The sequence below is a fragment of the Phyllostomus discolor genome, chromosome 3 (assembly GCF_004126475.2).
Source record: "Phyllostomus discolor isolate MPI-MPIP mPhyDis1 chromosome 3, mPhyDis1.pri.v3, whole genome shotgun sequence".
Taxonomy (NCBI): domain Eukaryota; kingdom Metazoa; phylum Chordata; class Mammalia; order Chiroptera; family Phyllostomidae; genus Phyllostomus; species Phyllostomus discolor.
This window is the reverse complement of record NC_040905.2, coordinates 111,802,976-111,826,142: the sequence shown is the minus strand read 5'-3', so window position 1 is coordinate 111,826,142 and position 23,167 is coordinate 111,802,976. Positions and strand designations below refer to the sequence as shown.

General features: G+C 43.3%; 1 protein-coding gene and 1 pseudogene across 2 annotated transcripts in view; both read left to right on the top strand.

Moving 5' to 3' along the window:
* HMOX2 (heme oxygenase 2) overlaps window positions 1–23,118 on the top strand; it is a 38,803-nt gene extending 15,685 nt beyond the window's left edge. The window contains exons 1-6 of one of the 2 annotated variants that reach the window (XM_036021000.1): window positions 9,630–9,673; window positions 17,379–17,506; window positions 20,070–20,187; window positions 20,599–21,090; window positions 22,048–22,174; window positions 22,267–22,538. In XM_036021000.1, the coding sequence (XP_035876893.1) occupies window positions 17,421–17,506; window positions 20,070–20,187; window positions 20,599–21,090; window positions 22,048–22,174; window positions 22,267–22,394 (951 nt within the window). In that variant the 5' untranslated portion in view covers window positions 9,630–9,673; window positions 17,379–17,420 and the 3' untranslated portion in view covers window positions 22,395–22,538. Of the gene's footprint in view, window positions 1–9,629; window positions 9,674–17,378; window positions 17,507–20,069; window positions 20,188–20,598; window positions 21,091–22,047; window positions 22,175–22,266 lie in introns of those variants that run through there. The other variant, XM_028516869.2, reaches the window with a different exon arrangement.
* LOC114500249 lies at window positions 14,498–15,875 on the top strand (annotated as a pseudogene).
* Window positions 23,119–23,167: the final 49 nt, after the last annotated feature.

Below are 23,167 nucleotides of genomic sequence, written 5' to 3'. Positions count from 1 at the left end.
TCAATTTGTTCTGCTTTAGTTCAGTTTTTCCATTAATTCTTTGGACCTTGCCTGATAACTGAGGGTGACAGGGTCAGTCATAATTCCAAGAAGTTTGCAAGCCTGTCCATTAAGTTTCACATGATTTGCTCAGTGAACTGAGTGCCACAACCACTAGAGGTTTTGGTAGACATACCCCAAGTGGGAATTATATTTTCTAACAATTTCTTTGTCATTTTGAGGGCCTCAGCCTTGTGGCACAGTAAAGCTTCAACTTATCCAGGAACACATACACACAGCAACAGGAGCATAATGATAACTCATACTAAATGGCAGCTGAATGAAGTCCAGCTTAAATGTATTATGGTGGATGAAGGAACAAAAACTGAAAGATGCCAGGGAGCTGGGAAGAACCAAGTGGCCATCTTCGGCTTTCCATAGCCCTGGCTATTCATTTAATTTATAGCCATTGTTCACTCATCTTAATTTTTGATTCAGGAGTAGATTGTTGCCATGTTACAAGGACATCAGGATGGCAAAGTGTGCAATGAGGGGTCATTTTTGCAAAAACAAACAAACCAACCAACAAACCAACCAACCATGAACTCATACGCTAGTACCACAGTCTGATACTCAGGTTCAGTTGTAATAAGTGTGTCCCTCAATTTTGATAACAGCATCTTAGGTGAAGACATCTCAGATTTCCACAATTTCACATATATTTCTGGAACATTTATAACATATAAATAAAACAAGGCTCAGTGTTATTTTTTTTTTAATTGACAGTGCTTCCCATGTAATTTCAGCACACAAAGTAAGCCTAGTTAGTTTAATATTGGATTGGCCAAAAAGTTCATTTAGTTTTTTCTATAAAATAAAAGACACGTTTTTCATTTTCACCAATAAGTTTATTGATTTGGATATTTTGAGTACGCCAGCTATCTCCCATGTGGTATAATGTTGATTGTTCTCAATTAATGTCTTAATTTGATCACTGTCAACTTCAACAGGTCTACCTGACCATGGAGCATTGTCCAGTGAGCAGTCTCCAGCACAGAACTTTGCATGCCCCTTTGGACTTGTTTGATCAGTTACAATACCTTCTCCATACACTGCACAAATCTTCTTTTGCATTTCAGTTATGTTTTTACCTTTCTTGAAATAATAAAGCATAATATGCCAAAAATGTTGCTTATTTTCTTCCATCTTTAATATTAAAATGGCTACACAAAAATTCAATTTTGATATATTTTTAATGCATGCTGATAAGACAGCTGTCACAATACAATCTAACAAAATTGTTTCAAATGGAGTTAAAGACAACTAAGCACTGCAAGAGCCATCTTACAGAAAAGAAAAACCAAATGGACTTTTTGGCCAACCCAATATTGCTCTTGTAAGGAGAGAAAACTAATCTTTTGAGGTGTTCCAGGGGACCTTCTGAAACACCCCAAAGTTATTTCCAGGTCAAGCTTCTGTAACTTACATTTTGGGCAGTTTGTCAAAATATGTCAAGAATTTTGGACACTCAACTAAATAGTATTGTGTATCACTATGAAACCATATTATTTGTATACCTAAAGTGACAATAAAAAGGTATCAAGTTAAAAAAGTGCAGGTTAACAAAACTTTAGTTTTTAGGATTCAGAAGGTTGTTTTCTTAAGTATTACCAAGGACCTGATCACAACATAGAAAACTATTTTAATAAAACATCGACTCTTTCTTATAGAACACCTTCTATAATATCTGGAATAGAATAATACTAAGAAAACTTTTTTTGAGAGTGAAAAAGAAACAAACTGTTACTCCTCATTAGCTTACTTTTTAAAATTGTTCTATTACAGTTGTCCCAATTTTGTTCTTTTGATATTTAGATTTGTTAATTAAATTTCTATTTTAATTCATCTTAACCATATAAAAAATCTCCTCAAGATCTTCATAAACCTTCTATAGCTTCCTTATCCCCTCTTAGTTTGTCTCTCATTCAGAAATAACCAACCTTATTTTAGGACAAACCTCGTTCTTTTAATTCCTTCAAAAATTATATTTCCATACCCTATACCTTCTGTTACTAAATACATATACAGTTAGTTTCCATCTTAATTAGAAATCTTAACTCTTAGGAACCTCAATTTCTAGTGACAGCTAAAAGGTAAGCAACTAGTATTCTTTAGATTGATATCTTTATGGATACATTGAATAATTTCTAAAAACATACTTCCTCATAGCACAATTTTTGTAAAGATTTTATTTTTAGAGAAAGGAGAAAGGAGGAAGAAAGAGAGGGAAAGAAACATTGATACGAGAGAAACATTCATTGGTTACTTCTCACATGTGCCCTGACTGGGGACTAAACTCTCAACCTAGGTATGTATCCTGACTGGGAATCAAACTGGCGGCCTTTCACTTTGCCGAGTAACACCCAACCAACTCAGTCACACTGGTCAGGGCTCCTAGCACAATTTTTAATGTGATAAAAAAAAACATGCTTATTAATGAGCCCAAATATCTTTAGTTTCTCTATAATCAGCAACTAGATAAATCTGTGTTTACTATTACTGTTTCATTATTTTATTTGGAAGTAGTCTAGACATTCAATGAGTATCTATTATTTAATATAGCTAGCAAATCTTTAAAGTTTCAGGTTACCAAAGAAATGCATAAAACTATTTAACTACACTATAATTATTGCTAAAAGGTTAGCCTAAAGGAAACTTTTTATCCCATTTAATTTACTTAATTTACTTGCCCCTAACAATTAAGTTTATATTATTTACAAAATTTGATCATAGCAAGTTATTTTTCTTGTTGACAAATTTTGTAGTAGAGATAACATGAATTTATTTAACTAATAAACCCCAGGTAGAATAAAAGAATTCTTAATGCTGTTGATTTTAAAGATATGCATATTTAACCAAACTAAACCCAAACCACCCCAAATCATGTGATTCTGAAAAGTGTTTGGGTTAGTCTGTTTACTAATTTAAAATTTTGCTTAGATGACTAAAGCTTTGTATGCTGTAAGAATTTTTAAAGCCATTTTAAAATTATAATCATAGAATGCATTCCACTGTTTTTTGAGAGGCCTGGCAAACACAAACAATAGATAATGGAAAGTGAGTGTACACAATAAAGTTGAAGAGCTCAGAAGGCAAAAAGAATGGCTCCAGAATGCCCAAACTTGCCCTGGCTAGTATAGCTCAGTGGCTTGAACGTCAGCCTGTGAACCGAAAGGTCACTGGTTTGATTCCCAGTCAGGGCACATGCCTGGGTTGTGGGCCAGGTCCCTGGTTGGGGCTGTGCAAGAGGCAGCCAACTGATGTTTCTCTCTCATATTAATGTTTCTCTCTCTTTCCCTCTCTCTGAAAATAAATAAATAAAATCTAAAAAAAAAAAAGAATGCCTGACTTTAAGGTGGCAGATTTTCGTAGAAGACAGTAGTGCTGGGTGGAACATAAGCTCAATATGGCTGGAGATGAAGACTGGGGAAGGGAAGGAGCCTCAGACACTCTTTTACCCCCTAAAGGAGGCAAACTACAAAAAGGAGAGAGCTTCCTTCCCCTTTGGGGTGGCTGCAGCAAACAAGTCATGGGACGAACTCTGACTGGGAATTGAACTCTGGCTGCTACAATCAAATCATTTAAAACAAATTACATCACCAAAATATTTCACACACACTCATGCATTCCAAACATACAGTACTTTCAGATTTAATTTGCCAGCTCTAGACCAAATTCAAAACCAATTTAAAGTTAAAAACAAAATTGCATGGCCCAGACTGAGACACAGACTCAACAGATAACAGATACAGTTCCAGTAATCAGTTACCTGTGCCTGGTCAGTGGTGAGCACTGCAGGTTAATCCTTGGAGTAATCAGGCCAGGTAGCTGCGCAGACAGAGCCTGAAGAGACTGCCAAAGACCGAGGGTCCCCTGAGCTGTAGGTAGAAAGCTGGCTCAGGGCAGATAAGTTCCTTAAACCATAGAAATCGTATCCCCATGTGGAATTTAAAGGTGTTACCCATCTGGAGGGAGGTGAAGTAGGATGGGGGACAAGAACAGCAATGCTGTGTGAGACAGGCAAACGGGACTTCCCTGTCCAAAATTAGAAATGGAAGCAGGAAGAAATGGAAAGAAGGGACCAACCAAGTCCCAGACAGACAAGATGGTTTGAAGCAACAAGACAATCCACAGTGCCAATGGGACAGTGCCAAGAAAAGTTTAAGCACTGCTTCTTTGGTGTGAGCAGGATTTCCCAACCTTGGTGCTATTGACATTTTGGTCTGGATAATTGATGGTGGTGGTGGTGGTGCTGGGCTCGTGTACTTGTGCTTGTGTTTTCTGTGCATCATGGGATGTTGAGCAGTATCCCTGGCCTCTACTCACACTAGATGCCAGTAGCACGGCCTAAGTGTCCCTCCCCACTCAACCTGCCTACCCACCCAGGTGTGTGACAACCAGACATATCTCAGCCTCTCAGTCTGTGTGTGGCTGATGGATTCTCTCAGCTTGGCTTAGTTCAGGTAAGATTTGTTAGGTGCCTGTCACAGGTTGGCTGTAGAGATCATTATACAGTTAAGTCATTGCCTCAACTCCTTTGGTGTCACATCAGTACATGGGCTGTGCCAAAGGCACTTATGCCTGCTATCACAGACTTACTGAAACCATCTTCTAGAAACTTTCAGATGGATGTGTATTGAAATACAAAGACTTGTCTAAATTAATGGTCACATATGACACTTATACATACGCTGAGTTACTGTCAGCAACTGTTATGGGGAGGCTGTATCCTGAGAGTTTCATACTGGTGAAGAAAGTAAAACACATGACTGGAAATGTCAGACAGACCAGGCAGAGTCACAAAATATGATCTTTTGTTTTTCCTTTCAATCTTAGAAGGCTTCATTGAAGAGCCAGAGTATTTAGAAAGAGAGCTTAAGGGCATTTTGCTAAATAATAATTTTGCCACTTATATTTTTCTGCTTTTTAAGTATAGTTTGAGGAGTGTTGCAAGTATGTAGTTTGCTACTAAAAACGAAAAAAAGGGTAAGCCTCTTACTCTGAGAAAGTCTAATAGCTGCTTCTGCCATGGACATAAGCTTGTACAGGATGGGGCCATCCTCTTGTGAGTTACCAGTTCTTGCTCTGGGCTTGTTTAATTGCTCCCTCTCCATGGGCAACCCCCTTCCCCTTTAGCTGCCAGAATCTAGGCAGTTATTGTGAAAAAGCCTGGGAATAATACCTCACTTTGTAGGCTTATGGAAACGCGTTAAGATTCCTTATGGGTCCAAAGTGAGAGATAGGAGCCGCCTTGTTAGATTGACCAATGCCTTCTTGGCCTTTGGAGTTGCTAATCTTATAATTGGAGTTGCTAATCTTATAAGAAGTTTGTGGTGAACTCTTTTTTTTTTTTTTTTTTTTAAGATTTAATTTGTGAGCTTTTTAGAGATTTTATTTATTTATTTTTAGAGAGGGAAGGGAGGGAGAAAGAGAGGGAAACCTCAATGTGCGGTTGCTGGGGGTCATGGCCTGCAACCCAGGCATGTACCCTGACTGGGAATCGAACCTGCAACCCTTTGGTTCGCAGCCCACGCTCAATCCACTGAGCTACACCAGCCAGGTTGTGTTGAACTCTTGAGTGGACATGTACTCCCCGCAGAGGATCGATTTTGTGTTGTCATTGTCAAACAATATCACCCCGTATCAACCAGTCTGCATCTTGCTTTTCTAGCTCAACATTATGTCTTAAAGATCTTCCTTGGTCAATAAGTACAGACCTACTCTGGACTCAGTTTAACTGCTACTCAGTTATCCAGGGAAGGTTTCTATTATAGATTTTACTTAGTGGTTTATAAAAGAATTTAGGCACATTTGAGTTATTTCTGGGTTTTTGCCATTATGAACTTGCAGCGAACCACCCTGATTGGCTCTTCAAGCACTCTTCTGGAGCAGATGATGAAAATAATAAGAATATATTTTTGAAAAGTAACCAGATTTTCTTTCCCCATCCTCCTCCCCACTGAAGCAGTTGGACAGCTCTGGGCTCTGAGCTCTGGGTTCTGGGTGTAGGGGGAGAACTGCTGAAAAGAAAACAAATGACTTAAAGATGCTTCAAATACTTCACTATTAAATACGAAGATTTCTGGTAGATTGTCTTTATCAAGGGATTTTAACCTAATGTTTCTTCTATTTCTATTTGCTTTAATTTTTTTTAAAAAGAAAGTTGGGTTGACATGCTTCCTATCTATCACAGTACTGTTTCCAAAACAGACTATATTTTCAGTAAACAGAAAGATAGGACTGAAGTGATTTTAAACACTCAGCATGTAGAGGATACACTTTCAGATTCTTGAAATTAGATCTTCTGTTTCTGCATAGTTACTATGGCAATGGGTGCTATAGAGATGTGCAAACCCAATTATGACCTCCCCTGGTGTAGGGATGCCCCTAAACATCTGGCTTCATTGTCTACCAAGGTCTGGCAGGTCTGGCTGCTTCCATTTAGGCACCAAGTGGTGGTGTGTGCCATCCACCCATTTGGGACCAACTGTCTCCAGCCTTGGCCTGCCCTGCTAGTCAACAAAAGCAGGGCTCTCAGAGAAGAGTCTTCTCTGGTTGTCGTATAATCTGAAGGAGCCAAAGTGAGTGTTTTGGGGACATGCAGCAGCTTCTGAATCTTCAAATGGGAGGCAAGCATTTACTTCTCAGAAATCATAGGATTGAGCTCACTTTTCATACTAAAAACAACAACAACAACAATTGCACTCAGTGATTTAGAAAACCTGTCCACTGCACATGTAAATGCAATGTAGTGTAGCCTTGCTTTGCATGTTGCTAGTAGTCTGTGGTGACATTATACTCATCTCACATGTTTGTTAGCTGGGGACATGAGAGGCATCACTTTCCATTCAGAAGGACTCAGGTTTGCTTCCAATTTGTTAGCTCTTTGAATGACCTTGTCCATATTACTTAATTCTCTGATCTTAATTTCATTTTTCAAAAAGATTTTATTTATTTTATTTAGAGAGGAGAAGGGAGAGAAAAAGAGAGGGAGAGAAATATCAATGTGTGGTTGCCTCTTGTGCGCCCCTTACTGGGGACTGGCCTGCAACCCAGGCATGTGCCCTAGACTGGGAATTGAACCTGCGACACTTTGGTTTGCAGGCCAGCACTCACTGAGCCACACCAGCCAGGGTTGATCTTAATTTCTTTGTAGTCAGTGGGTCCCTGCTCAAAAGTAGCTTAGCCTGGCGTGTCCAGATCTGTTAGACTTTAGTCTACTTCTCTTCCTTTGCACCACCCTCTCCTGGGTGAACTTGAGGGCCTTGCACTTCTTTAGGGATGCACTTAAGGTTCTGTCAAGCCTGTTTGGGCCTGTTTGTAGAAAGGAAAGTACCTGGAAGTAAGTAACACTTCTAGGTTTTCCAGAATGGAAATTCAGCGGAAATGTCTTTTAGCGGAAACGTCTTAATCCACTTAATCCACCTACTCTCTTCCTCCACCTCCAAATGCTATTCATACTCATCTTTTGTGAAAGAAGCTGAAACCACAGAAGACAATTGTTGCACCCAAGTGAAAGGAAATATGACCGACTCACCTTAGTTCACAGGACACATGCTTTTAAGGTTGTTTCAAAGTTGGAATAATCTTTGCTTGCTGGTACCTCAGGGTGATCCACAGTTTTTTCAGTATTTCCTCTGTTACAGCCACCCTTATGGGATGTGTGGTGTCTAGGCTTTGTTCTTGTCAAATCCTGGCCTGACCATTTTAGAATTCAGTCAAGGCTACAGCTCCCACAGCCCAGATGCTTCTCATGCTTCTAAAGGGTCTTTATCTTCTCAGCCCTGAGGCCTAGTCCTCTTATATAAGGTGGGGTGGCACTCAGGGGAGAGGAAAGGTCTTATATTTATTCATTCATAGCAGGAAGTGCTCTTTACCAGGACTCATCTTTAGCACCAGCAACAGCAGACTCCTGGCCCCTTCTCTGAGCTCTTTTCTATGTTTCAGGTTCCATCCTGGTGTCTGCTTTGAATGTTCAGTTACATTAGAGCATGCTAAAGGTGAGCACACCACCTTCCCAATAAGAAAAGCCTGTCAGAGTAGTTTTGGACTTCCTGTACAATGTCAGTTTTAGAGGTTACTAAGAGGCTAGTGCCCTTAATGCTCTTAGACTAGTTAGCAGTTGTTTTGCAATTGTATGTTTAGTGAATCTGATGCAAGAGCTTTGTGTCTCTGAAATCCCCACATTTCCAGGACTCATGTCTGAACTTGCTCTTTATCAAGAGATTAATAGTCATTCGTTCAGTGAAATGTGGAACTGAATTCACCCTGTGATTAAAATGAAAAGGGTGAAGCTTGTATATAAGAAAGATTTCCTGAGGATTGGCAGCACCAGAGGTTAGAGACCCCAGGTCATTTATAAAGTCAGGAGCTGTTGACCTAGATGCTGAGTTTTGGGAGGCCTCCCTCATCAAGTGCCTTGTTGGGTTAGAGCTGATTCACCCTATCCACTGCTCCCAATATCTGGCTTAACCAGCATTGATCTTCAGCATAGCATTTGCACTGTGGATTTCTAGCTGCTGTGGTCACATGTCTCATCTTGGAAAGAACAGATATTCCTATTTCCTGATGCCACCAGATGAGGGCTAAGTCAGAAGTACTCAGTTGTGACCTACTCAGAATTATCTGTGGAGTCACTGGATTTTTCATTCTTCCTCAGTATTTCATAATCACCCAGCTAACAGCTTTCTTTTTTTCTTCTTTTTTAAAAATTCTCACCTGAGGATATGTTTATTGATTTGAGAGAGAGGGTAGAGGGAGAGAGATTGAGATTGGTTGCCTCCTGCATGTGCCCTGACTGAGAATGAGGAGTAGAATTGGCAGTCTTAGGTATGTGCCCTGACTAGGAATAGAACCTACAACCTTTTGGGTACCGGATGACACTCCAACCAACTGAGCCACCTGGCCAGGGCACAACTTTCTTTCTTTTTTTTTTTTTTAAGATTTTATTTATTTATTTTTAGAGAAGGAAGGGAGGGAGAGAGAGAGAGAAACATCAATGTGTGGTTGCTGGGGGTCATGGCCTGCAACCCGGGCATGTACCCTGACTGGGAATCGAACCTGCAACCCTTTGGTTCACAGCCCGTGCTCAATCCACTGAGCTACGCCAGCCAGGAGGGCACAGCTTTCTAAATAGATTATCAGCAGTTGAGGCAGCATTACATTTCATGAGACACTTATTACACACATTAACTCATTTAAGTCTTCATAGCACACTCGAGAAAGTGGAGCAGAGTGAGTTTTGTTACCCTGTTTTATGGATGAGGGAACACAGCCTTTCAGAGGTTATGACTTACCTACACCATGAACTGCTTAAACATTGGGAATCCAAATCTCAAACACAAACCTCTCTAGCTCTAGACCATTCCTCTGTGCAGGACCCATGCTGCCCTTCCATTTCTGAAGGTGAGCTGGGTCTATAGCATCAATCAACAGTAAGGTGAAGCCCTAGTAAACTGATGGGCACTCTCTTACCCCCTGCATTCCAGCCTGCCTGAGGTCTGCCTGTTTACCTAAGGCAGAAAACGGGTTGTGCCTCCTCAGCACATCTGTTTGCTGGAAGGATGCAGAGCTGGCCCTTGGTGTAGGGTGTACCCTTAAAAGTGCTGGGTTTTAAACATTGAGAAGGATAACAAGTGCATCTCCCACTGCACCAAGAACAGGGCTTCTTTCCCCTACTGAGAGTTTCGTGGTGTCCTAGCAAGGTCTGAAAAGCTCACCAGGAGTGTCTTCTAGGATAGGAGCACCAGCTGGTAAACAGATCTGGGTTCATTCTCAATTCCTTTTGTAACATTTGAATAACAGCATTTGTTATACAGTGATTTCACAACTACTCTCTTATTTGATCTTCCCAATAGTCTTGTGGTATCTGAACACCGGGCAGGTATTCATTCCATTTTACAGGTGAAAAGTGGAGAGAGCCAGAGAGGTGTGGAAGCTCTGAAGAGATGCACCTTCCTGCCCCTGGCTTCCTCCCTTTTGCTCCTGCTCCCTCCACGGTAGCCCCAGCATTTTTTGTTCCCCAGATCACATATAGGGGTATAAGAAGAATGTTAGAATTTACTCTTTCTGCGTAGACAGATATTCAAAACAGAACTTTAGTGATGGGTGTGTGGGTGGGTGCTCCACCACGGATGAGAATAAGTCTACCAAGAAGACAAGATCTCTTTGGGAAGGAAAGGTGGCTGATCTCTCAGAGGAGAAGGGCCAGGAGCCTGTTCCTCAATGGGCTTTTATGGGGCTTATTTGCATAGGAGTACAGGGAGTATAGGTAAAGCTCATCAGTCATTGTCAGGCAGTAAGGATCAAACAGTAGGTAACATACAAAGAACTATGAGGGCTTATTTAGAGTTAGGGTCAGATAGTTAAAGGGCCATAAAACTTTGGGGAAACAAACTCATTTCATGCTTGGACCCTTATCAGAAAATTGAGGACATTCTTAGCAAAGCAGATTTCACAGGATTTTATGTATTCTTTCTTAGGTCTGATTGCCCCAGAGAACCTGCCCTTTCCAGCACAGGGCTGTGCCCACCTCCAGCATTGTTTCAGGCTTAGGTTGAGCAGGGGAAGTAAGGCAGCCGAGAAATTAGGAGACTTCTTGCATACAGAATGAGGACTCAAGCTATGTCAAAGCTAAGGGGAGAGGGTCCATCACCCCCTTTTGCTATAACCCCCCAAGCCCTTCCCTGACAGCCCCTTTATGACCATGCCTGTCTTAGCTCATTCCTCCTTTGAGGAATCTTACCTGTCATTGGCTAACTGATCATGCACTGGGGGCCAAGCAAGGTGAAGTAAAGAGGGCAGAGATGGTGCCCCTACCAGGGGGATAAGCTTTGTCTCCTTATGTGGCAGGAAAAGAAACTGCTCTCTGTAACACTTGCAAGTTTTGTGGGGACAAAAGCTGAGTAAAAGTTATTTTTAGGTACGGAGCTGGCTAGTGGGGTTGCTAGGTAACGATATCTCAAGGTCACTAACCTTGCCCCTGCTTCTGAATGCTTGCTTTCAGTAGCTGGTCCCCCTCCCTTTCTGCCTGTGTAACTGGTATATAAAAAGGACCCCCTAACCCAGCCTTTTCGGCTCAGGATTTGGGAATTGGCTCCCTTGAGCCCCACACACGTAATAAAGTTTGTGCTTCGTTATCTCCCCGAGTGTGGGTGGATTTTCCACAACACTTAGTGGCTTAGGGTCCCAAGGTCTGTCACTCAGCCTTAGCCATGGGGGGTTACAGCTTCTGAAACCAGGCAGGGTGGTTCTCAACAGATGGGTAAACAACCTGTTTGTTTATATCTGCTGAGGCCTGATGGGAGTAAGTGGCACCATTCAGAATTGATTTAGCTTTGTTGTGGTATTGTTGAACAGAAACAAGTATTCTCACTTAAAGGTGAAAAGCATTTAGGGGACCTAAAGAGAGAAGAAACAGATCCTGTAATCTAAAGAGATTATAGGGAGAGTCTGGAATTCTTGTATTCTCTGTTTTACTAGCAAAAACATTTATGGGGCACGTATAACAGATGGTTTTCTGTGGGAGGTAATACATCATTTTTGAACTGTGACTCTCCTGAATACCACAATATAAGTGGGTAGGGTAAGATCATAGACAAAGATGTGTACAATGGAGAGGTATTTGTTCAGCCTAAAGAGTGAATAAAACACACACCCACACCCACCCACCTACCCACCCATGGGCTGTGGGAAGGAAGCTGCACCAATTACCATAGGCCAGCCTTCAGACAAAAGAAAGCAGAGGCCTCATTAATTCCAATACTGGCTAAGAAAAGGAGTCAGAGCCTGATGGATTGCCTACCCTCACAGGCATGGTGAGGAGCAGCCTGCTGGGCCCAGGGTTACTGGATGTGGAACTTGACCTGTATGGAGGATTCAAAGAAGTTCTGGCCAGCCAGTGCGCAGCTCTGATGTAGAGAGAGCATCTGAGGTCAGGGGCTGCAGGGGAGACCCTGAGCCTTCCAGGAGCGACAGAGAAAACACAGCATAGATAGGTAAATGCAGGAGCTAGCCCAGCTGGGCCCTAAGATGTGAGAATAGCCTGAACCAGCTCAGAGGCTGGAGAAATACAAATAAGTCATTAGAAAATCCAGACCATAAGAAAGTGGGGGGGGGGGGAGTTAGAAGGAAAGAAGGGAGTGAGTCAGATCTGCAGAAAGATAAAACCAGTTCCGTACCAGTTAATTTAGAGATATATTAACCAAATAAAATTGGGGGGTTGTATTTTAGAATTTAATCAGTATTTTCTTATTCACACAGCCTCTTTTTATTTCTCAAGCTTTCTTAGTAGGCAGTCCATTTGTGCATCTGCTGCCGTTATAACTTAAGTTGATGTCTCTAAGTGATTTGGAACATGGTATTGGACCCTGAGAAAACTGAGTCTGAGGGAGTCTTCATGCTCTGACACTTAGGAAGCGTCTGGTTTAGCTGGGGAAATATGACAAGGGCATTTGTGGAACCCAAAGATTAATCACTTCTTTAAAAAAATCATCTTTTATTAATGTGATATCAGTACAGGAGTGAATTCTGAGCCACTAACCGCTCTCTGGGAGGTACGTAAGGCCTCTTGATGTCCAACCACAAGCTGTTAAGTGGAGAGAGCTGCAGGGGACCCAGTGCAGGAGTCTAAGTGGCCACTTGATTTCCTCTGTTTCCTACTCTGCACATGTGGGATAACCACACTAGCTCATGTTGTGGGCATCTGATGAGGTACATTAGCTCATGCTAACATGTGACACTCATATGGAGTGTCACAATTTCAGAGTCTGGGGCGAATTATTCTAATTCTAGGGAGCTAGTTGCCCTGCCTTTCCTTCCCCCTTCACCTACCTTCCACTCTAGTGCTGTCCTACTTAGCTCAGCAACTGGTTTTCCAGGACAAAGAAAAAGAACAAGAATACAAAACAGAATTGTTATAGCTGAATCTTTACCATGCCTTTTTGTATCACCAGGTATGGAATGAGTGATAATGTAGTCCTTAAATGGTTTCCCCTGGCAACAGTGCATTAAGTTAACTGACCTTCAAAGTTTTTCTATGAGTCTCCATGGAGGAAGATTGAATATATTTGAATGTGTCTGTTTCAGAAGCCCGTGTGCCTTAGGCCTGTAGTTTGTTAGAGGCAAAGTGTTTGAAAAGAGTGTTCTGGATCTGCTGGAAGGAACATTGGTGATAGGGATGCTGTTGCCATTTCTATCAGATCAGTTGTGGGAGTGAAAACCAGTAATGATCAGATGAACAGCCAGGAGTACCAGGAATTATGGAGTTGTGGAGGTAGATTTTATAAACAGTCACAGCTTTCTGGTAGTAGTAGAGGGGTCAGATCAAACTTTTTAGAATTTGTAAGAGCAAAGTATAGGGCCCAGGGAACTTCCTGTTGATTTGTTAGTGCAGTGCAGGGTCTTAGCTGATTTGCTTGATCTGATTCCTCTCTATCTCTGCCCCTTCTCCCTACCTTTCCCTCCCCCTTTTCAAGAGCATTGAGTCACTTTATACAAAAGGAGCTGCCAGTTGGCTAAAAATGTAATATTTATAGCTTTCCAAATTCCCTTCCTGTCACTATCAGTATATTTACATATTTTTTCCAAATAGTTGTAGTCAGTATTTTTGGTCCTTTTTTGTTTTGCTTTTTATTTTATTTAAATTTATTTATTTATTTATTTGTAGAGAGGGGGAGGGAGGGAGGAAGAGAGAGAAACATCAGTGTGTGGTTGCCTCTAGCGCGCCCCCTACTGGGACTGGTCTGCAACCCAGGCACATGCCCTTATTGGGAATCCAACCTCGACCCTTGGGTTTTCAGGCCAGCATTCAATCCACTGAGCCACACTAGCCAGGGCAGTCCTTTTTTAAACAAATAATACCCCTGGAGCTATTTCCCAGAGTGGAATCTTTGGGGATCATTTGCTTGTGTTTTTGGGAGTAGGGTGGGGTGGGGCAGCTTCTTGTTGATAGGGATTAAAATCTAGAAGATTTCTACATTAGTGATTTGCCCTCCAACCAGTTATCTGGGGATTCCAGTGGTTTCTGCAAAGACAGAAAGGATTGGAGTGTGGAGGTCAGACTAAGTGAGGACACGTAACCTTTCAGAGAATGAAGTGAATTGTTTCTGACGTTGCAAGGTGGCTTCTGAATGCCATACTACATAGTCATTCTTTTGAGGAACAGTGACCAGACCACAGGGATGGACAGAGGCCACCTTTCCGGGCACCCAGCCAGTATGGTTTGAATGTGCTGACACTGAGCCAAGAATGTTCTCCACACTCCGCCCCCAGGCAGCTGGTGCTTTTAGCCCATGTTAAAGACTTAGTACACCTTTTTACCCCCTTTTTTAAAAAGTTCTTTATTTATTTGTTTTTAGAGAGGGGGGAAGGGTGGGAGATAGAGACATGAGAGACCATGGGTCAGTTGCCTGTCATGTGCCCCCAGCTGGAAACCTGGCCCGCAACCCAGGCATGGAATCAGTGTTGTGTTTTTCTAAATTGACCACTGAAAATGGCTGGAAAAACATATCAATCAATAAACCAAGAGACGTTGAAGAACTTCAGCAATTGCTACTTGAGTCCAATGATGAGAATGATAGAGTTGAATGTGAAACTGAAAAAGTGATTCAGAAGATGAAGATTAGGTGGAAGTTTGTTTAGAAGATTCGGATACCAAGCAAGATAGTTCTAGTGAAGAAAGTGAACATGAATTAGACATGAATGGGGAATATTATTTTGGAAAGTATAAAGAAAATGGAGGAAAAAATCCAATAAGATGACAAATTACAAAACAGCCCCAACCCCACCTTGTAGCCTCACTGCCTCCCCAGATCTTCTGGTGCCCAGCCATGGTCAACCCCATAGTGTTCTGTGACTTCGCTGCTGATAGCGAGCCCTTGGGCCGAGTCCTCTTCGAGCTGTTTACTGACAAAGTTCCAAAGACAGCAGAAAACTTTAATGTTTTGAGCACTGGGGAGAAAGGATTTGGTTATAAAGTTTCCTGCTTTCACAAAATTATCATGGAGATTTATGTGCCAGGGTGGTGATTTCACATACCACAATGGCACAGGAACCAAGTCCATCTACAGGGAGAAATTTGATAAGAATTTCATCCCAAAGCACACAGGTCCTGGCATGTTGTCCATGGCAAATGCTGGCCCGATACAAACAGTTCCCAGTTTTTCACCTGCACTGCCAAGACCAAGTGGCTGGACGACAGGCATGTGGTCTCTGGCCACGTGAAAGACGCATGGATGTTGTGACAGCCATGGTGCGCCAGTGGGTCCAGGAATGGCAAGACCAGCAAGAAGATCACCATTACTGACTGTGGACAACTCTAATAAAGTTGACTCGTGTTTTATTTTAACCACCAGCCCATTCATTCTATAGCTCAGGAGAGCACTCCTTTACCCCCATCTGCTTGGAATGTTCAATAGTCTTTGTGTATTCACTGCAGTTGATTGGGTTCCAAATTTTCCTTACCCCTTCCAAGTCTCGCTGGATTGCAGAGTTGTTCATGATTATGAAATAAAAACTAAACAACAACAAGAAAAAGAAAAGAGCCACAGAATATTTTGTATCAACTTCCATTAGTTTGGCCAAATGCGAAAAATGCCAAGACAGAACTTGAAACTTGGAACTGCTTTATCACAAATGATATTTTAGATCTAATCTTGTTATATACAAATAAATGTATCTATTCTATCTTGAGCCAGTTTTCATGAGAAAGAGATGCTAAATGAATAGTCAAAACCGAATTGAAAGCATTTTTAAATCTCTTACATCTAGCTGGTTCACATCACAGCAGTCAGCTAAATTTTCAGGATTATGGGCTATCGGTGTTGGTTGTTCTGATTTTGTGAGCTACTTTATGGGCTATCGGATTATGGGCTATTGGTGTTGGTTGTTCTGATTCTGTGAGCTACTTTAGTTATTGGTGCACCTGTGCTGTTCATCTGGCAAGTCCCCACATGGGCTCTCCCTTTGCACTGGAAGAGTGGAGGCCTCCAGGGTGAAGAATGAGCTTGTCGCATAGTGGGACTGTGTTTCCCTGGCTGACAGAGGCCCGGTCCTGGCAGCAGGCAGCAGGACTGATTAGCCAACTTGTGTTATTTCCTTCTGCCAGGCAGAGTGTGGAGTAGGCTGGGGAAAGTCTGCTTGCTTGGTGCTTCAGAGTTGCCGATGCAGGTTCTTGGGTACCTTTTGACCTGCTCTGCTTTAAATTGGAGCTACTAAGAACAGCCTGGCTTAATGGTCTACTTAGTGCCCTGTTCTACTGCTTTCTGCATGAGGCCACCCCAACTTTTTTATTTCCAGATTTTATATATCTTTGAGAGATGGGGAAAGGAGGAAGAGGGAAACATCAATGTGCCAGAGAAACATCAATCATTTGCCTATCCCACGCCTCTAACTGGGGACCCAAGCATGTGCCCTGACCCAGAATTGAACGGGTAACATTTTGGTCTGCAGGCTGGTGCTTAATCCACTGAGCTACACCAACCAGGGCCCACCTACCTTTTAACAGATAGGATGGGCTGGGTGTAAATGTGCTTGCTGTCAAATCAGAACTGCTGTGCTTTATTTTTTTAAGCTTTATCTAAGATTATTTGTATATGTTATGTTTTAAGTAATGTTTAATTTTCATATAATTTCAAATATGCAGAAAAAAGATCTCTCATGTACTGTTTATTACAGGTTCACCATAAGCATTTTGCCTCATTTGCTTTACTTGTGTATGTTCTTTTCCCTCTCCATCTGTATGCATATGCATGTACGCACACACAAATAGTCTCTGAACCAGTGGACAGTAGGTTGCAGATGGCTTGCCCATTTACTTTGGACTACTTCAGTATGTACTTCCTTAAAACAAGAACATTCTTGCCCTGGTTGGTGTGGCTCAATTGGTGGGTATTGTCCTGAAAATGGAGTCACTGGTTCAATTCCCAGTAAGGGCACATGCCTAAGTTGGGGGTTTGGTGTCTGGTCAGGGCATGTGCAAGAACTGATCAATGTTTCTCACATTGATGTGTCTCTCCCTTTCTTCCTCCCTTCCCCTCTCTAGAATCAATAAAAAAAAACAAACAAGCAAGCAAACAAAAAAACCAGGACATTCCCTTACATAATCAAAGTGCAAAATAAAAAAAAAAGCAAGTTCAACATTGATACAGTGCTACTACCTAATCACCATCCATAATCAAATTCTGTCCATATTTGAATTTAGTCCCAGCAACAGCAGAGTTTTATTTAGAAAGAAAACACTCGGGAGGTGTGTGCGTGACTCTTCAAAGTGGGCAGAGCCAGCAGGTACTTGGAAAAGTAACTGCCATGGGTGCCATATCATCTGCTCCTTGTGTCTCTACAGGCCAGAGAAGTAAGGGCAGCAAGAACTACACTTGGAAACAATGTCAGTGGAACTGGAGACCTCAGAGGGAGTAGAGGAGTCGGAGAAAAAGAGCTCTGGGGCCCCAGAAAGAGAAAACCATACCAGGTAAGTGATGAGGGCTGGCTGTTGAGCCAGGGCCTGCCATGCCCAGCATACTTGGCTGTGTGTACTGGAGCACTGGGGTGCAGTCAGGAGCTATGCTGCTGTGGCCCCTGAAATGTTTGACTGTGACAGCAGACAGCACCCTGGGCTGTTCAGTATTCTCCCTGTGTGTCTCCAGGGAGACAGGGCAGGCACTGCTAGTGGTGCTGAGTAACAGAATTTGATGGTGTTTCTGGTCCTTTTTTCTTTGAAAACCCAAGCGTTTTGTCATCTGGGTTGAGAAAGAGAAATAGTAATTAGAAGCAAAGTTGGTATCTAGATCTTTTCCAGTATCTTCTAGACCTTCAGAATGTGGGAGCAGCTCCAACTCCAGGTGTTTCCTGGTTTTTGTTTGTTTGTTTGTTTTTGTTTTTTTACTGGGTAAGGCCAGTTCCTGTAAGCCTCAAGTTAATGGGGCCTGTTCTTCATTCTTCTTTTTTTTTTAAATCCTCACAGGAGGACATTTTTTCATTGCTTCTATATAGAGAGAGAGTCAGGGAAAGAAACATTGTTTTAAGAGAGAAGCTTCCATCAGTTGCCTCCTGTATATGTCTGGACCTGGACCAGGGATTGGGAATCAAACCCACAACCCCTCAGTTACAAGATGATGATCCAACCAACCAAGCCACACTGGCCAGGGCTGTTCTTCATTATTCTTATCATTATAGCCCTGTCATTGGCAAAGATCTTTTTATATTTGGAAATGATTGAACATTTGTCAGGATCAGCCAATCTCCTGAAGAAACCAGGGAGGCTGGGCCTTGAAAGGCCAAGTTTTTCTCACTCTGGTGGATGGATTATGTGTACACAGAAGCCCCTGCCCAGTGCCACCATCTTTAGGGTCGTGTTCTCTGTCTTGTCTGGTACTGGCATCTGTCAGCATAACTCCATCCTGTGTAATTTTGTTAAGCAGCACACATGTAGGTCCTGCCTGGCTCTATCCTTGCCAGCATTTACCTCATTCTCATCCTACACCTGGACCCAGCCACAGGTAGTCCCGGAGGGGCTGAGGGTCCAAGGTGGAAGGAAGGCAGCAAGCCTATGCCAGGAGATCCATAGTCAGTCTTTCACAATGGTGTGCATTCTAGGGACACATTCCCAAAGGCTGGCTATTCCCTGGAGGAGTCAGCAAATGCATGCTTGGATAAGAGGTGTGTTTCTTTGGGTACCAGCTGGACACAAAAACAAAGCATCGTTCATTTGGATGGTTAAGAGAGACAGGGACACCATTAAGAAGTAGGTTACTGTCATCCCACATTTCACACAAGCTCTTGGAAGCAGACTTGTATCTGCCTGCTCTGTGCTTCCTGGCAAGACCTTGCATCTAGGCTGGAGTCAAGTTTCTCAGCAGCCCTTGCCTACCAGGTTACAGGTTAGCAAGCCAGACACCCTGGGGCTGGGAGGGACTAATTTACACATGCATACATACACATGTATATGCACACACGTACCTGGTTTCTGTACAGCAGTGATTTTCAACTGGTGTGCTACAAGAACTTTTAAAACATGTAATACCTGGCTAATCAGGGGCACTGACCTCTTTTCCCTTAGATTGTCAAATTAAAAAATGGTAACAGTCAACACAATAGCAGTCCCATGTGATTGCTATGTCTTGAACCATAAATACATAGATCATATAATTGAGTTGCATTTTATTGGTCATGTTGCATAATAAGGTTGTGTCTGATTGGTTAATTCTTGGTACCAGAAATCCTTATATATAAATATAGGCATCTGATTTTTTTTTAAGATTTTATTTACTTATTTTTTGGAGAGGGAAGGGAGAGAGATAGAGAGAGAGAAACATCAATGTGCAGTTGCTGGGGGTTATGACCTGCAACCCAGACATGTACCCTGGCTGGGAATTGAACCTGGGACACTTTGGTTCCCAGCCTGCGCTCAATCCACTGAGCTACGCCAGCCAGGGCGGCATCTGATTTTTTAAAAAAGTCACTGTAGAGTGCCTTGGCCAGGTGGCTTGGTTGGAATGTCATCCTGTACATCAAAAAGGTTGTGGGTTTGGCCCTGTCAGGGCACATACCCAGGTTGTGGATTCAATCCCCAGTTGGGGTGCGTACAGGAAGCAACTGATTGCTGCTTCTCTCTTACATTGATGTCTGTCTGTCTATCTCTTTCAAATCAGTAAACATAACCTTGGGTGAGGATTAAAAAAAAAAGTCACTTCGGAGCAAAGAGTGTAGGTTATTACTACTACTGTCACTTTTTGTAAATCAAAATTGTACCTATTTTTTGTTAGATTAGTAAAAAATATATTTTTTTGGTGTGCTGCACAATTTTAGTACCGTATTTTGTTGTATATAATGTGCACTATTTTTGCCCAAATTTATGAGGGAAAAATAAGGATGTATATTATATACATGGGTATAATGATTACATACCATGGGTATAATAATCCCATGTATATAATGCACACAAAACATGGGTGCACATCATTCACACAGCAAAATATGGTAATTAGTTTATGTGTGCCATGAGATTAAAAAGTTTGAAAATCGCTGCTCTGCAGGATGGCCGACCTCTCTGAGCTCCTGAAGGAAGGGACCAAGGAAGCACATGACCGGGCAGAAAACACCCAGTTTGTCAAGGACTTCTTGAAAGGCAACATCAAGAAGGAGCTATTTAAGGTTTGTGCCTCAGTCATGGATGATGGGGTCAGGTTGGGGGGGCTTAGTCCCATGAGGAAGGTCCCCCTGGAGTTGCTCCAAGGGGCAAGTGAGGCTTTCTTACATTCCACTCTTCTTCTGATGTCAGCCCATAGTTTTCATGGCTTAAGTGGGTTACGAAAGTGATGTAAAGAAAGCAAAAGTATCCATGTTCCAAAGAGTTCATGTCATTCCTTTAAGAAACATAACAGTTTGCTGGGTGTGTGAAATAATTCTCTATAAAAATGGGCCTTTGGGGATTTGAACAGGAGTTGCTATCCAAGCCTTTGTCTCCGGCTGCTCCTATGCAGTTGGTGGTAGGCTCAGGAGCCACATACACGCCAGGACCCACAGCCCTTTCTTTCCATGGTTTGTCCCTGTCACCCTCAATAGCTGGCCACTACTGCACTTTACTTCACATACTCAGCCCTTGAGGAGGAAATGGACCGTAACAAGGACCATCCAGCCTTTGCTCCCTTGTACTTCCCCATGGAGCTGCACCGGAAGGAGGCGCTGACTAAAGACATAAAGTATTTCTTTGGTGAGGACTGGCAGGAGCAGGTGCAGTGCTCTGAGGCCACCCACAAATATGTGGAGCGGATCCACTATGTGGGGCAGAATGAGCCAGAGCTGCTGGTGGCCCATGCCTACACCCGCTACATGGGGGACCTTTCGGGGGGCCAGGTGCTCAAGAAGGTAGCCCAACGGGCCCTGAAGCTCCCCAGCACAGGGGAGGGGACCCAGTTCTACCTGTTTGAGAATGTGGACAATGCACAGCAGTTCAAGCAGTTCTACAGGGCCAGGATGAATGCTCTGGACCTGAACCTGGAAACCAAAGAGAAAATCGTGGAGGAGGCCAACAAGGCCTTCGAGTACAACATGCAGGTACTGCTGGGGGCTGGGTGGGAAGGGGCCTCAGTGTGAGCTCATCAGAGCTGCTTAAATAGGCTTTGGTGCATTAGGACAGATGCACTGCAGCTGGCTTGAGAGGAAGTTGAGGGACCAAACAGGCCATAGAAAGCAGGAGTCTAGTGATGGCTCCACCTTACTTGATGGACTGCCTTTGTGTAATATTTTGGGAAGGTTAAGGCCTTACCATGAAGTGGGCTTGGGGAGAATGGGGTTGTCTCCTTCCTTCTCACTACAGGATTATGGTTTTGAGGAATGGAGTTCTTCCTTTTTAGCATGGGTTGCTATGAAAAATCTTGCTTGGTATGTTCAAGGAGAGAAGGGAGGAGAATGAGGACCATAAATCAGTTTACAAGTCCCTTTAGATGGTCCAGAGGCTGGGAAGGCTGATTTCTTTACTGGGCACCAGTAAAGTGGCCCTGGAGGGGTGAGGGAGTGAAGTGCCAGCCTGACCACAGGCCCGTTAGCCCTCTAATCTGACAGCAGGTCTCCAGGGTACACTCAGGATGGGTCACCACTTCTGGGGCTTCATTCTTCCCTGTTCCTTTTTCTACTGTTTTTTGCTAAAAAATACCCAGTGGCTGGAATTGGGCAAGTACCAGTACTCACAAGAGTGTTTTGGGTCAGCACTTTTGCTCTTATGTCTCTTTCCTGATAGTTTCTCTCGTGAGCTGTGTGTGGTCAGTGCCCAGGAATGATCCACCATGGTCAGCAGCCATGGGGTGTGGGACAGCACAGGCATGGGCCTATTTCCCAGAGCTTGTGCTAGGGAGAAGCGCCAGGTCAGTGTGGCTGTTCCTGAGTGGAGCTGCTGCTTTGCTGGTTTGTACTCATGAGCACGCCTTACCTGCTGTAGTTCCCTCTGTGCAGGAGAGATTTCTTTGAAAGCAGTGTATGCAGTCCAGTAATGGTGCTGATTCTCTGCTCCTACAGATATTCAATGAACTGGACCAGGCTGGCTCCTTGCTGGCCAAAGACACCCTGGCGGATGGGCTCCCCGTGCACAATGGGAAAGGAGATGTGCGTAAATGCCCCTATTATGCTGCTACACAAGACGGAGGTAGGTCTTGTCTGCCACAAAACTAAAACTTTCAGCATAGGTGTGTCAACATTCCCACTGATGCCATGTTCCCTGTTGGTGCTGCCACACAGGTGCCCTGGAGGGTAGCAGCTGTCCCTTCCGAACAGCCCTGGCTGTGCTGAGCAATCCTAGCCTCCAGCTCATTCTGGCCACTAGTGTGGCTCTGGTTGCTGGCCTCTTGGCCTGGTACTACATGTGAGAGACCATCATAACATGTTGGCGCCCTCCTCCTGAGTGACTGCTGGCCTGCCTCCACCTCCACCTGTGACAAAACCACCACCTCAGGTGAACTAAAAAATATGCTGGATTTGAGAAAAACATCCAATAAAAGCCAGACACTAAAGCCTCTGCCTGTTAGTGTCCTCTCTGGGCCAGATGCTGAGCTGGGTGCAGGCCTACCCTCCCTGCAGCCTGCAGGTTATAGCATTGGGAACAGCTAGTGCCGCTCAGTGGACTGGCTTGGACCTGTGGAACCAGCTGTGCTTCTGGGTGCCTGCACCTCTCACCTGAGGTTTGCTCCTTTTCTGTTGTGTCAGCATTTAGGTGGGTATCTTTCCCTTGCTGGGAGGATAGCCAGTCAGGCCCAGACCAGTCTGCTGTAGCTCTGTGGAAGAGAGGGGGGCCCCCAGATGCTCCTGCTCTACTGCAGGGCTCTCCTGCAGGGCTCTCCTGGGGGTGAAGTGGGGGAACAGAAGCCCTGGGAGCCAGTCCTCATCCCTCTTCAGCAGAAACCCCCAAAAAGGATGTTTCCAGCCATGGCCTTGCTCCTTTTCTGACTTGTGTCATGCTACAGCATTCAATAAAAAGTGGACTCTTCGAAAGCTGTTTCCTCCTTCTTGGCATGGATGTTGTCCTCGCTGGTGCCTGACAGCCCCTCCTCCTGTCCTCCCAAGACTGTTGGTGGGTTACCTTATAAATAATCATTAAAAGCCATGTACCCACATTATATAACAGTTGATTGTCTTAAATAGA